This window comes from Centroberyx affinis, unplaced genomic scaffold (assembly GCF_046629955.1).
Source record: "Centroberyx affinis isolate AG114_WGS23_722 - 3 ecotype Tasmania unplaced genomic scaffold, CSIRO-AGI_Caff_v1 ptg000166l_1, whole genome shotgun sequence".
Classification (NCBI taxonomy): Eukaryota; Metazoa; Chordata; class Actinopteri; order Beryciformes; family Berycidae; genus Centroberyx; species Centroberyx affinis.
In genome coordinates, this window is record NW_027278863.1 from 529,994 (window position 1) to 546,194 (window position 16,201).

Below are 16,201 nucleotides of genomic sequence, written 5' to 3' on the forward strand. Positions count from 1 at the left end.
CATAACATGGCCTCCAAGTTTGTCATGACTGTAGTCACAGACAACATTGTTAGTGCAACAAAAGACACAGACTAACACACTCACGAGTCTCTCAATGTGACACGATGAATAGTGCCGACATGTCTGCTATTGCCGTGCTATCAGACGAATGTGTTGTTCTACAGCGGCGAGGAAGTTTGTGTTGAGAGTGGAAAGCCCGCCCCTAACAGCAGAGAAGAAGAAGGCCTTGGATTGGCCTGGGAATGAAAGGGAGAGAGAGGCTATTCAGAGCACGATTCCTTTCCTTCATTGTCTGCCCGCTTAGATTTGAATACGCTCACTCAGAGCAGATGAGAAAAATGCTTCAGCCGCTCGCATTGTTGGCTTTCTCTCTCTTCTTTTCTATTTGCAATTAAATGCATTTCAAATGGAACAACTGTACAGAAAGCAATTCTGATAAGAAGGAATTCCATTGCCTTTAACCTCCTTTGTAATGGTTTTGCAATTTTTGAGCACTCTTATTATGTGAATTGCACAATCAAAACATATCTGAATAGAAAATGCCATACAACTTAAGTAGTGCTTCATTGAAAATTAAATTGCATTTAAAAATCATTTTTAGTTCTCTGTGTTCCTCTTTTTTCAAGCCAATCTCAGTGTTTCTGTTTTGGTGTTTTGTATGTAACATTGTGCCTTGACAGGACCCTTGTGTCCTGAGCAGTATCACACACACTGGTCCTAAGCATGGGATGAGATCAGTCAATTAGAATTAATGTCATCTGGTCATTTACAGCTAAACACCCTCCATATGCATTGTGTTTGCTTTGTGTGCAAAGCATCAACTGCAAAACCAATCTCATCCTCCAGACATGAATTTTTGAAGGATTTGAACGCTGTAAATAACTGCAAACCCTCTCTTACGAGGTTTACCCCTGGAGCACTTTGTAACTTATCAGGGCTGCCTTGTGCCTCCTCTAATGCTTGCATTATGCTCAAATGTAAATCGGTAAGCTGCCAGAGAGGTGGGCGGGAATCACTGAAGAAAGAATCACTGAAGGGTCTAGCCAATATTCTGATTGGGGCATAGCAAAATAAACAGTATAGTTTTGTTTTCAGCAGCCACTCGAACAAAAATATATCACATTACCCTGTTATATTCTAGAGCGATTGTTCTTCAGTGTTTCACAGCTCCGGAGATTTTGGCTGAAGAAGTAATAGAAAGCAAAATCCTCATCTTTGAAATATTACTAGACGTTTGAAAAAGTTTGGAGGGTTGCAGGTTATTTTTCAAAATATTAACACTCGTGTCCATGTAAAAGGAAACTCTAATATATTCTGAGTGAATGACGCCCAAGGGTCTGTTTTGTATTTCTAATTTCCATCTCTAATGGTACAAGGCACTGATTAGTAATTAGGACAGAGTCATTTAAATGCATGTAATGAGCATTATAGGTTTCCCATATACTGTGCACTTGGTGCTGATGAAAATGGATAGCATCTTTCTCAATTTGAATGCATGTTGACCTTTAATGGCAATTAATCTACAACACAGTTCTTCATGCTGCTCGTCCTTGAATTGGCTTTATAGTGTAATGAGTATATCGTTGAAATCTTCTAAATAATTGACCTGAAGCATGTTTCACAGCATAACTATTAATCTTATTTTCCAGTGAATAATTTGATCAGTTTGCTAGAGAAGTGGGTTATACAGAGTACAAACTAGTGCAGAGGGATATGTGGCCCCTAGATATTAATTTGAAGGTGGATAGGAGTCTTAAAGAGGATTAAAACTCTATACAGGCTACTCATTTTATATGACTGCATACCACCCAGTCCACTGTATATACTGTCAGTCATTGCTTGGCATGGTTGAGAGATTTGAAATGGTGACAGTTAAAGTACAAAGATGTCCAATCCTAGACTATTTCATGGCATATTTGGTGGAGCATCCTGAAGGAAATGCAGAGGGTTAGGGCCAGTCATTCCTGTGAACGAGGGCCACCAAAAACAGCAATACTGCCCCCCTCCTACTGCTCATAGACACTGCATCTCCCTCTCTCCCTCATACAGTATATACTGTCAAATACTGAACATAAAGAAGAATACTACCACAGGTACCACAACTACTGACTAATTTGCACCTTTTATTTTATTCATGACATCTGTGCTTCATTTGACAGTAGACCATAGCTGTGACCACACTGAACAAAATACAAAAGTCAACATCATATCAGGAAAAAAAAGAAAAGAAACAGTATCGAGACACTTTTTGAGAGACGTGAGGTTTTTGAAGGCCACTAACACAATATTGTTTTGAAACGTGAACAGAGGAAGTCTGCTACAGTTATTGATTAATCAGACAAAGTGGGTATGAAGTTATTTTAGCTTTTAGAATAGAACAGAATAGAAGAATCTTTAGTAAGACACAGAGATGGAGTTCTCCATCACGAGGCATGCCAGGTTGTTGTTACATATTTGAATTGAGTTTTATTCCAAAATATTTACATACAGTAGTTAGCTAGTTAGATAGACAGATTGATTGATTGCTAGTGAAGTATTATGGATCATTATTTAAATTAGAAGTGATCTTAAAACCTTTGCTTACAGCTCTGGAAAAAATTAAGAGACCACTGCAAAATTATCAGTTTCTCTGGTTTTACTACTTATAGGTATGTATTCTATAAACTACTGACAACATTTCTCCCAAATTCCAAATAAAAATATTGTCATTTAGAGCATTTATTTGCAGAAAATGACAACTGGTCAAAATAACAAAAACGACCTTGAATTATGCAAAGAAAACACGTTCATATTGATTTTTAAACAACACAATACTAATGTTTTAACTTAGGAAGTGTTCAGAAATCAATATTTGCTGGAATAACCCGGATTTTCAATCACAGCTTTCATGCGTCTTGGCATGCTCTCCACCAGTCTTTCACATTGCTTTTGGGTGACTTTATACCACTCCTGGCGCAAAAATTCAAGCAGCTCGGCTTTGTTTGATGGCTTGTGACCATCCATCTTCCTTTTGATCACATTCCAGAGGTTTTCAATGGGGTTCAGGTCTGGAGATTGGGCTGGCCATGACAGGGTCTTGATCTGGTGATCCTCCATCCACACCTTGATTGACCTGGCTGTGTGGCATGGAGCATTGTCCTGTTGGAATAACCAATCCTCAGAGTTGGGGAACATTGTCAGAGCAGAAGGAAGCAAGTTTTCTTCCAGGACAACCTTGTACGTGGCTTGAGCCATGCGTCCTTCACAAAGACAAATCTGCCCGATTCCAGCCTTGCTGAAGCACCCCCAGATCATCACCGATCCTCCACCAAATTTCACAGTGGGTGCGACACACTGTGGCTTGTAGGCCTCTCCAGGTGTCTGTCTAACCATTAGACGACCAGGTGTTGGGCAAAGCTGAAAATTGGACTCATCAGAGAAGATGACCTTACTCCAGTCCTCTACGGTTCAATCCTTATGGTCTTTTGCAAACCTCAGCCTGGCTCTTCTTTGCTTCTGAACTCTTCCTAAGTTAAAACATTAGTATTGTGTTGTTTAAAAATGAATATGAACTTGTTTTCTTTGCATTATTCAAGGTCTGAAAACACTGCATCTTTTTTGTTATTTTGACCAGTTGTCTGCATTTGTCTGTTCTGCAAATAAATGCTCTAAATGACAATATTTTTATTTGGAATTTGGAAGAAATGTTGTCAGTAGTTTATAGAATAAAACAAAAATGTCCATTTTACTCAAACACATACCTATAAATAGTAAAACTGATTTGCAGTGGTCTCTTAATTTTTTCCAGAGCTGCAGTTGTTTTTCAATAGAATCTTCTTTGTTTTTGAAATAACGGCTGATGAATTTTGTTTTTTCCCCCCAAAATGGATAAAAAGCATTTTGGAATTACACTTTTTATTTCTTTTTAGCAGCTGTTTTTTGTTTTTTTATTTGTTTTATTTGTGAGGAACAGTAGCATGTAAATGCCGGACCACAGCAGTGTATATGATGGTCTGTGATTTTCCCTTATGTCAGATCAGGTTCACTAGTTTTCAGACCACTGAGCTCTGTTCTCACTGAATGTAAATGAAGTGCCCTCAATTAAAAATTGAAAAGGCCTTCTTTATTTTACTAACACATATTCCTGAAAATGTGTGCAGAGTGGGTGCATCACGTTAAGTGGAATATTCATATAGCCATTAAGAAAATGGATGCATTTTACCATCAGCATGGTAACAAGTAGATCATTTCACAAATTAAGCATCACCTCCTTCTGTGATAGTGATTTCTCTTTGAAATGCTATTAAAGGAGATGTTTCATTTGGCCCACTTCAAAGACAGAGCACTCTCTTCTCTCACAATCCTGGCCTTTCATTTGGAAGTTTCCCTATTAAAACAATAGCACTTTCATTGGGGATAATCCAGAGGACCCATCATCAGGCCAATATTGTTTCCCACTTCATGGGGACAACACTCTGCATATTCCACACTGATACAATGTGCAGCTGAAACATTAACAGTACACAAATTGTTGCCCTAAAAAAACCAACCAACCAATGCTGTCAAAGGCTAATATCAATTTAATTCCAATCATAACAGGGAGGCGTTGCACAGATGGAATGGACAGATGCATTATGGGCTATTATGCAAATCCTTATCTTGAACCTGAAAAGGAGAATTCCATATGAAAAGACAAATGAGGGAGAATAGAATAGATTAAAGCCCAACGAGTCTTGTATCTGCTAAGTGACATGTAAATGAATGATCTATTCTTGCCACTTTTCCCTCCCTTTGTTATGACAAATAGGTTTCCAAGTTGGGTCCACAATTATCCTCAGATAATGATTGCAATACACAATTATACAGACAACAATCCCCATATAACGATACTATTTCCCACATTGTTACTACTAAAGGTAGTCACATTGAATCTAATCAATAGAGGGCTCCAGATCTCTGGAAACAGATAATATAACTGTTTTTATGGTCAGTAATGTTCTAAAATAGTGTGACATTTTAAGCTGTTGTAGAAGAAAACTAAAGTACTTATTTAAGAGGAAAAGACCCATAGTCCTGTTCTTATAATTACTTACAATATTTCTCTCAGTGCTGCATCTTCCCGGTGTCATTAAATAGTGCGGCTGATTTTTCCATGGCTCTCTGGCACCATCCTGTGTTTCAGTGGTGATAATGGAATTTTTTTTTTATTATCAAATTTTGAAAATGCCAATGCTGGGTAGAGGAAAGCGCCTGCTGAGTTATAAAAACATAATCAAAATGTTTGAATCTAATTTGAATTTGGGTAAGAGGATTAAACATATGTTGGTTATGCTTTGTGTATCTTGTGCATTTCCTTGAACTGCACACAGCAGATCACACAGCTTCCTTTGGGGTTAATCAGATGATTTGAGTGTGACTGGTCACAACACTACAGCGATGGATGTGAACCATTCCAGTTTTCGGAATCAAATGAATACTTCTTCTGTTACTGTTTTACATAATTTACTGTTCTAAACCTGAGAACTGAATCATACACTGTAAAATCATGTAGTATTGAGTCTTTAAATCTTGAAACAATTGAAATTGCACTGGTATGAATTGAAAATACCACGACTCACAACAAAAGTAAATCTCCTGTTAAGGTGTTAATGTGTTTATCCTCTCCTTTATTTATACAGATAAATAAGGTACACATATTTTAGAACAGGCAAAAGGGGGAAAACAAATAAAATGACTGTCTTCTGTCTATGAATGAAAGGCCTTAGAGGAATTCACGAAAAAGGATTTTGGCAGAATTTTCACAATCATCTGTCCAGATGGCATATTTGTTATTTTCACAGTGTACTGTTTTTGTTTATTGGTGTGATTCATTACAGTTCTGTAAAAAGAGGTTGACAAAACACATCCAAGAGATTACAAACAAGATGATGAAAAACATGTAAGAATTATTTGTTTCTTACGGCATAGCTCCAGTTCAATTTCCTCGAGGCTGGTATTTCTTAAACTAAGGCCTGTGAGCCATTGTGGGTCCCAAGACAGTTTCTGCTGGGTCCCACTGGGTCTTCTCTGAGTGCTGGTGTGTTTCAGTGAGCCAGGGTCCCAGAGGAAAACTAAATCTACTTTGTTTGTTGAACTGAAAAACTAAGAACAACCAGTGTTGTCCTGCTCTGGGCTTTTATCCTGATAATGTGTGTAGGACTTTACCTGATGAAGACGAATAATTGACCCAGACGAGCTCACCGTCCCACGGCCTGCCTGGGCCTCCAGGAGCCCTTCCAGAGGTCCATGTCCTTTTGCATAGATGATCTGATTGATTTTAAAATCTCTGCACTCTGTTTTCAGTAACATTACGTAATACTGTATGATGAGCATGTATGATTGTGTGTGTGTGTATCTGTGTGTTTGTCAGTTTGCTGATATATTGGGCCGATATTGGCCTTAAATAAAATTTAAAACATTATTAAACATCAGATATCGGCCAGTCAGTGTTGCCCACTTTCAATATGATGGCGGTTCCTCCCTGACCACAGTTCCATAAAAAGGATGTAAAACCTGCAATGAAATTTTATTTTCTTTGTACATTCTAATTTATTCATTTAATTTTTCAGCAATATTTTCTGTACATTAATTTACAGACTGCACTTATTAACTCTAAAATAATTTCATTGGTATGGATTTGGTATGTTTTCAGACAGTTTGTATGTCCCATGGTCTAAATGTTGTTTCAGAGTCTTTTCTGCCCTGACAAGAATGAACTACTAAACACTAAATACTTCTAACTTTGACTATAGTCAAATTTAAAGATACTGAATATTGGCTCATTGATATTAGCCTCAAGAAACCTGTATCAGTGAAACCCTAGTGCATGAACGTTTGTGTAGTGGATGTGTGAGTGTATGTTGGGTGGTGTGTGTGTGTGTGTGAGGGGGGACTCACATATGCCTGTGTGCATGTATGTGTTTGTGCATATAGGGCTCAGTTCACTGAACACCCGTGTTCGTCTCCAGCCTGCAGCGCTGCAGTGAGTCATGCAGCAACATCCAGACAGGAGGAATGAGCCTGACTTCAGGAGCTGTGGAAACCTTAGAGACATCCAACCAACCGACATCCACACCTGGCCAATGAGTTTCTACTTCAGGGTTGTGACCAGGGATACAGTGGAGGATAAATCACAGTTTTATTTGAGTTTTTTTTTTAAACCTTTTTAGGCTGACAAAAATGTTTCTGTCCTCAATTCATAAGACACATTATTAAAACTGGTGGAAACTCTATAAGGAAGGATCTTTTAACAACAAAAACAACAACAAAAAACACAAGTTGATGCTTTTCTGAAAATATAATTGCTTTTTGTTGATATTGATGTATATTTTCCTTATGATGATCACTGATCATATTTACTCTGCATTACTGTTTGTTGCTTTCTGAGTATTTTGTCACCGCCCCATCTTTCTTAAGGGAACGCTCTTCAAAATGTATGAAAAGTCAGACGGAGCGCTGGACAAAAAAACACCTCAGTGTACCATGTGTAAAACCAGGTCCACTCCTTCATCTCTCCATCTCACTCCTCAGCTAATACATCCATCTTTCTCATGAGGATTTCTTTCTGATTATTTATGTTCAGCCAGTTTTCTATGCTATTGTGCTGTATGTTCAATAACACCAGACTGAACTGAAAAGGTTATGAACCAATATGACTGAAAGATTTCCCCTCCTCAAACTTGATGAGATGTCTAACTCAGTTTTTATAGTTATATATTTCCTCAGTATTTTTTTTTTATATAGAGCACAAATGAATTTAAAAAAGAGAATGACAGTTAAACCAAAACAAGTTTTTGTCAGTGGATATGTGATGAGACAGACATCCAGTATAATAATAACAGACTTTTTGGCCTTTTCTCTTCTCTTTCAAAAATAGAGGGCAGTGTTATATGATTGCTTTATACCTGACTGATTCTGCATGTAAATAAAGACAACGTAGCTTCAAAACCACAGGATACACGCTCAAAACGGGATGGATACGTTCAGAGTATTGTTACTATACTGATTATATTGATAGCAACACACTGTATTAATAAACATATCAGGAATTACGGCGGATACAAATTTTGCAAAAATGTTGCCAGACAGTTGATTAGCAGAAAACCAAACCATGCATTCCAAATCAAAGAACTATCTCCATATCATATGCATTTTTCCCCTAAATTAGTTTGTCAAGCCTGTAAGTGGGTATGTTTTTTTTTTTTTTTTATTTCATTTGATTTGGTTTTACCTTTGAGTTGATTACATTTGATTTTATCTGTCTTTGATTTTATTTGAATCAGTGTACTGATTTGAAATGGATTCATACTTTTTGCAGGCAAAAAATCAGGTTTTCCTTCACATGACAAACCATGACTATGAATTTTAACAATCAAATCATTGAGAAATTCATAAGAATCACATTTTTCTCCCACCTACATGTTCAGATACTGTTGTTTACATAAATGTAGCTTCTATAAAGACATTCCATTTGACTTCTTCCAGGAATTCTCCCTGCTAATCCTGTTGGGTGCAGTGAACCTCACTCAGCCTGTTGTATAAGGACTCAGCAGTCACACTGGAGGGTTTCTCAGGGGGCCATGCCTACATCTACTCTATACCCACACTATCACGGTTACTTGCCACACTACCTCATATACATTAGAAGTATTTTGGACATGGACACTGATACAACATCTGTTACATTTACAGGAATATAATCATCCAAAACTATAATTTGATATGTGACGAGTGAAACGATCAGAAGTCACCAGAACATGTCATTGTTTTTTGTTGACATCCACATTCTTAAAAGAGAACTGCAATGTTATTTTAATATTAAATTTGAATTTGGACACCAAGAGGCTATATTGTAACCAAGCAACAGCCATGTTTTCAGAGAGAGATGTGAGTTTTCTGAAATGGAATACATATTCACACATCACACAGGGATACTGTCTGTATAGTAATGCCCAAAGTTATAGATTATACATGATTTTAGTAAATCTAGCAATAGGATGTAATACTGACAAGCGACCCTATAGGAATGCATAAAAAAACCCCAGTGATTTTCTAAGATTACAGTATATAAAACACCTTTATCAGTTATTAAAAAGACCCCAGAAGTTACAGTGATAGAAGAGTCATGTAGTAGACAACTGGCAATTCTTTTAAGACTAAATTTACTGATGAGAAAAAACCCATAAATTGTATTAATTCATCTTTTAATCTCGCATCCATGATGTGTAATGAATTTGTCATGTTCTTGTAAATTTCTAACTTTTATAATAACAACACAAAAAAGAATCATCTGAAAAAATGAATTAAAAAAAAAAGAACTGTAACTGGAAAACATTTGTTTCTCCCACTGCCCAACTGCCTTGAAGAAAAGTCACACCACCACTGCTGACAGGTATTACATTCATTCTCTGTGGCGTGGGGAATACACATTCTTCTGCACTCTACATGTACTAAAACTATCAGCAGTCACATGCCAGACCATAGGAATGCATCAGGCGGATGGGGCAGGGAAACAAGTCAAAGCACTGGGGGTCCCGGTCATCATATGCCTTCCCTGATGTGTGTGCAGCTCCTGCCTCTGAACAAAGACGGCTTGGTAGTTGGAGGATTATCAAAAAAATTGGATGACTTAACTACTAGAGGGCAGTGAGAAACAGATCATGACCACACAATGCATCGTTTTATAAATTATGATTTCATAAAAAAAAACATGGCTCCACCTGTCGTCTTCTGACGACAATACAGAGCAAGTGATTAGCCTCTTTTCAGTCACAAGCAAGACCTAACGATGCTGCCAAGATGGATACAATCCTCTCAGTGTATAACTCTCAGTGTGCAATAAACATTTCTTGTCTTATTGCTTCACATATCTTTGTCCTTGAGATAAAAAAAATAGTGGTCATTGATTTTACTGAGAGTTCTACTGACAGTGTGCTAAAGATGCATTGGTTATATTTAATATAAGGGTGATAAATTGCGATTATGAGCTTATAGGAGTTCATGTTTTAGAATGCAAACAATTTGAAAACGGTTCCTGGTGTTATTTTCTCAGTAATTCTTCTCTGTGCTAGATCTACTGACTCTCCTACTGTATATGCACAGCACACAGTGAGCACAGCACCCTGCTGAGACCGTCACTCCTGTGAAGAGGGGAAGGGGGGTTCAAAGTTTGGTTAAGGGCACCCAAAGAGCAGAACTGCTAAAATAACAACTTCCAAAAACTTGTGTATACTGTAACTTGGCTGGATTAAAGTGATTAGTCGCCTATCAAGATTTGATCTAGGGCACTGGGAAGGAAAGCCGATTTCTTCAGACTGCTTTTTATTCAGATAGCTGAGAACGACTCAACAAGCTCACGGTGTGTTTAGGGAATGTTTCTGTTTTCATTATATTTTTCCAAGATATGTTTTTATATGTTTTTAACTGTATTTCTTCAGATATGAATATATAATTAGTTTGTATTTGGATTAGATCTAACATACTGTAATTTCTGAACAGATGGCTATGTTTGTGTTCTCTGTTAGGCAGATCTGCTTTGTTTGTCTGTTTTGCTTTCTTCTTCATGAAGATTTAATTAGTGAATCAGAACCTTTGTAGTCTATTTGTACCAGCTGATCATACAAAAGTATATGGTCCCCCCAGGCAATTCACTGGTATTTATCCTGGTCTGAGTCCAGCTCATAGTTCTGCTGTCAGGTGATTATCACGAGACCAATGGCTTAATCCTCTCTAGCTCTACTAAAAGGAAGCACAGAAACTGGAGGTTTTCTAAATGTGCATGTAACCAACTGGAACGCAGTGTACTTTTTGCTTTGAGTGTTTTTTCCGCAGACTTTAAAGTTATCACTCTATCTAATTTGAGGATAAACAGCAGTGGACCGTTGCAGAGTGAGATTCCACGCCCTTCTGGGTGAACTAATTGACTGTATTACTGCAGTCAATTGGTGTACAAACTGATTTGTTGCCACGGATTGGAGGAAACCAACAAGTGAAATGATGATGAAGGCACTGGGTCTTGGCCTACTTTGTTTATTGGTCTGTCCTGACCCTACAGAGGCTCAGTTTCCTCGGGTGTGTTGTACAGTGGAGGGGATCCTCTCCAAGCAGTGCTGCCCGGCTCTCGGCTCCGATCCTGCTGATGTGTGTGGCTCTCTATCAGGGAGAGGAAGCTGCTCCAATGTCCGAGTCGACAACAAACCCTGGGGAGGACCGTACCGACTGAGGAATGTTGATGACAGAGAAAGGTGGCCGACCAAATTCTTCAATCAGACTTGCAGGTGCACTGGTGGGTGATGTACGGTTTTACTGAGATCCTATTTCAGGGAGCAGCTGAAATGATAGCAGACTCATGATTCTACATTCAAATAGACTATGAAACAGGTAGATGCAGTAAGATGACTCATGGTAAACCTGGAACATCACAAAACCTCATTAGTTCCCCTATGAGTTTACACATTCAGCTTTGCTCTCTGTGTATACAGGTAACTTTGCAGGTTTTGACTGTGGCCAGTGTAAGTTTGGCTGGACCGGACCAAACTGTGACCAGAGAAAAGTACCTGTGGTGAGGAAGAACATCCATTCTCTGAGCCCTGCAGAGCTGCAGGAGTTCCTGGATGTGCTGGACCTGGCTAAGACCACCACACACCCAGACTATGTCATTGCCACCCAGCACTGGCTGGGACTCCTGGGACCAAATGGAACCGAGCCCCAGATTGCCAACATCTCCATCTACGACTTCTTTGTCTGGCAGCACTACTACTCCGTCCGAGACACTCTTCTTGGTAAATACCCATTGCTAAACTTCTTGGCATCAAACCAACATAATTGGTCAATTGCTGTGTTTGATTTTGCAACGTATTAGATAATCATTAAGCAGCTGTTACCAAATGGATAAGTGTGAATAAATAGGCTTATTCTTTGCACAGGAGTTATGAGCAGCTACTTTTTTCTTTTTTCCAGCTCTATTTAAAATCCTTTTCCAGACATTTCTAGATCATTTGATATATGTTGGATTATTGATGTTCTTTTTTTTACTGTTTCATTCTAATTAATCTTAGTATTGTTTCCATGAGAAATCAAAAGTAATCTGTTTATTCACAAACGGCTTACAAAAAGCACTCATAATGTGTTTCCGTTACATATAATAAATCCTGTGTGCAGTATTGCATCATTATCTTGCATTACACACTCAGGAGCTCATCAGAGACTTCATGTCCCTGTAGGTCCAGGTCGTCCATTCAAGGCCATTGATTTCTCCCACAAAGGGCCAGCCTTCATTACCTGGCACAGGTATCACCTCCTCAGCTTGGAGAGAGAGCTACAGGTAAGCGTAATCTTCTGAAAACAATGCAGGTTTTCACTTTTCATTGTGTTTATTTTCTTTAAATATTCCCTGCAGAGACTGACTGGCAATGAGAACTTTGCGGTGCCGTACTGGAACTTTGCCACGGGGCAGAGTGAGTGTGACGTGTGCACCGACTCCCTGCTGGGGGGGCGCAACCCCGATGACCCCTCCCTCATCAGCAGTCAGTCCAGATTCTCCAGATGGGGCGTGGTGTGCAACAGGTCTATTGGAGAAAATAACGAAGGGGGGGAAAAATCAATAATCATTGGTCGGATTAAAATGAAATAAACAGTATCAGAGTGTGACAAAAACAGTTTTGACTAGGACAAATCCTTATTTTAACATTTACGCTGTCTTCCCTTCCAGTTTGGATGACTACAATCGCCTGGTGACTCTCTGTAACGGCACCAGCGAAGGCCTCATACAGAGAGGTACAATGGAGAGAAGTAACTCGACTCTGCCCACCATGAATGATGTCAGAAGCTGTCTCAATCTCCGAGACTTTGACAGCCCTCCGTACTTCACCAACTCAACCTTTAGCTTCAGGTACAGCTCCCTTTTATGTACTCTACTGTTTAGAATCAATATTTTTAAAGGCTACCTGCCATTTCACTGACACTGATGCATTCAACAGTTGTTTACATTACATTTTGCTGTAGTATTTTAACCACCAGCTTCAAGAGACTTTCCAAAACTACTATTTCAAACACAGATTAACGCAGATATTGTGCTTTGTAACTCACAGAAATGCTCTTGAAGGGTATGACAAACCAGATGGAGAACTGGACGAGTCAGTCAATAACCTGCACAACCTGGTCCACTCCTTCCTCAATGGAACCAGCGCTCTGTCTCACTCCGCAGCCAACGACCCCATCTTTCTGGTCAGAATCTGATTCCAGGGGTTACTTCATATGAAAAGTTCATAGTTGGTGGGGCTTCTTCATTAAGATAACTGAGATGTTTCTGGTCGTTTATGTTGCAGGTGCTCCACGCTTTCACTGATGCAGTTTTTGATGAGTGGATGAGGAGGTTTGTTCCATCCAACGCCACCTTCCCAGATGAGATGGCCCCCATCGGACACAACAGGGACTACAACATGGTCCCCTTCTTCCCTCCGATCACTAATGAGGAGATCTATGTTCCCTCCGAGCAGCTGGGCTATTCCTATGCCATTGCCCTGGATGGTGAGCAAGCTCTTGAATGAATGAACAGAACAAGTGTTTAAATTTAATGACCGCCTGCTGTCCTTCAATAATCTTAAAGGGGCATTAAGTAAACCCAACAGAAATTTCTAGTGAAGAGGTAACATCATGATGCAAAATACTGTAGTAATAATACTGATTTGTCATTTGCTTTTTTAGCTTGAGAACGAGGCTCATTAGCCTTTGTAGCTGAAATGTCTTGTGACACCGGTCGCTCCCTTGTAGCTCCATCCTCCATTGTTGAGCAGTTGAAAATGCGAGTAGGTGGGAGGTGGAGATTGGGAGTAATTTGAAATTACAATGGGCGGGGAGTTTTTGTTCCAAAACAGGGCTGGAAAATGAATTTTGCCAGAAATCTCATTACCTGGTAAAGTAATGTTGAGTCACTTGTACTGAGCAACAACCCCATCAAACCCCTCAGATATATTGTCATCTTGTGCCAAATTTTACTTATTGCCCATTTAAAACATCTTCTTAAAATAATGCATGGCTATCAAGTTACACTGTTTTACCAACATGAGGAAATATCTGTTACAAACCTGTTTACATGAATATTTCTACTTACGATTCCATGCAGATGCAGATGGCGGAGCGACGGTGTTCGTGCTGGGGTCCACTCTGGGAGGTGTTTTCATTGGGCTCCTGGTCCTTCTCCTTATCTTGGTGCTCTACCTGCGGCAACGGAGAAATAGAGGCTTCGAACCTCTGATAAAAGCAGAGTTCACAAATAAGAAGTACACAGAGGAAGCCTAGACTTCACACACTATTTGGAAATACACACTGATACTCACACATACCTAAGAAATATGAAGCAGCATAATCTACAATGTACTGTAGCCCCCACTGTGAAGCAAAAAAGGAAAATGTGAATCCTGTAAATTAATAGCACTGTAATGTTTAGATAAGAACAATGATGTGACTCGTGCAATGTCCATCAAATTATAGCTGGGAACTTACTACAATACAAGCTTCTATTGATACCAATCACTGCACTAGCTGCAAAACAAATAAATGAATGTGTACTGTAATTTAACTGATTTGGTAACATTTTTTAGTGATTAGTGATAAAAATACCTGACACCATTGCAAACACCTTCTTTAAATATTCTGCACCTTTTTCCAGTTTAAGAGTCATCACAAATACAAAGCTATTGGAATCTTTTTAATAAATATTTATTCTCAAGAAGAGTAACAAAACACAAATGCAATCATCTTAATTGCATTGAAAAACAGTAAGGCATATTTGCTTATCTAGATCTTTACTCGTGTTTGTTTGAAATTATCTTCAAACTCCAAGCAACAGACTTCAATAGGAATTGAATTAATACAGCAATGCATTGATTGTAAAAAAAATGCTGACGAGTAATGTGCCTTGCTAATTCTGTTGTTGAGATCGTTTGTCTGATCCATTTAGACATCCATTTTCAATATTTTATTGCAAAAATATTACCATTAAAAGTTCAATGATACAAAACCTAAAAAGGGCATCCTGTGAGATCATTAGTCATAATAAAGGAGGACACTGACACCGAGACAAAATGTTTTCTCTCCATATTTTTGTCCTTAAAGTTCCTTCGATGTGGATGCTAACACTGACTTAAAGGCAACAAATAAAAGCTCAACAATTACTTATTGATATACTGCAAAGCCCAACGGATAAGGGATATGATATAGTGTATAATACTGGCTAATTCCCTTGATATGTAAGCTTAGCTGGCCTTTGTGGTTTATTGAGGTGACAGCTGCTCTCAGAGAACAGTGGACATACAGTGCTGCTTGAGGCTGGTTTTGTTGGCTTGAGTTTGGCGGCTGGATACTGTACGCCCCCCTCTGCACTGCCAAGCCTCTCACATTCTCTGTAAGTACGCTCTGCTGAGTAGCTTCACTGGAGCATTCAGCCCTGTCCGGTCTCCACAGATTCTCATTTCACAGGTGACTGTGGTCGGCTTCAAGCCTGTCTGTGGCGCAGACATAACCATTCAAGCTTTAGAGATAAATTTAGGGACCCTTATTTATTTATTTTTTTGCATTTCCAGTCACCAATGTGTTCCGTTTGCTACTTTCTCTGTTGATAATTCCCTCTCCTTTTACATTACTGTGGTAATGAATTATTAGTGATGGCACAGTTAGTGATTTACAAATTACAGTATAAAAACATTTGACTTTTTAATACTGACTGACAGAATTTATTCGATTGTGTTTTCCTAACACTACAATGCACATTTTCATGACTATTTTATCCAAACATCGGTAACTGTAGTTATAGAATAAGCTTTTGCTGTTCAATCACGTGATGCAAACGTTGCAGACACATCACAGATAAAATTTAGCAGTTCCTGTATATGTAGTTCCAGAATTTTTCTGAAACTTCAACATTTTTGGGTGACAGAATTTACTGGAAAATACTTCTAGGGGGTCCTTCAGTCCTTCAGTGATGGTGGTTCTGTAATGGTTGGATGTGTTTTTTCTAGCATGATGGGCATTTACATTTACATAGAGAATGAGGTCAACACTAATCATTGCTAACATGATTTTCAATTATGGTGTAGGACCTTCTTTATAATACCCATGGGAAATGTCTGAGACACATTTCAGAATCTCCTATGAATGGTTAATTGGGATCATATCTGGTCATTGA

The 16,201-nt window shown here is 38.7% G+C and overlaps 1 protein-coding gene across 1 annotated transcript; it reads left to right on the plus strand.

Moving 5' to 3' along the window:
* The first annotated feature begins 11,013 nt into the window (after nt 1-11,013).
* Nucleotides 11,014-14,556, plus strand: dct (dopachrome tautomerase). Its single transcript, XM_071533355.1, has 8 exons — nt 11,014-11,302; nt 11,499-11,798; nt 12,240-12,340; nt 12,416-12,582; nt 12,728-12,907; nt 13,107-13,242; nt 13,344-13,545; nt 14,141-14,556. The coding sequence occupies exons 1-8, from the start codon at nt 11,014-11,016 to the stop codon at nt 14,314-14,316; spliced, it is 1,551 nt and encodes a 516-aa protein (XP_071389456.1). The 3' UTR covers nt 14,317-14,556.
* Nucleotides 14,557-16,201: the final 1,645 nt, after the last annotated feature.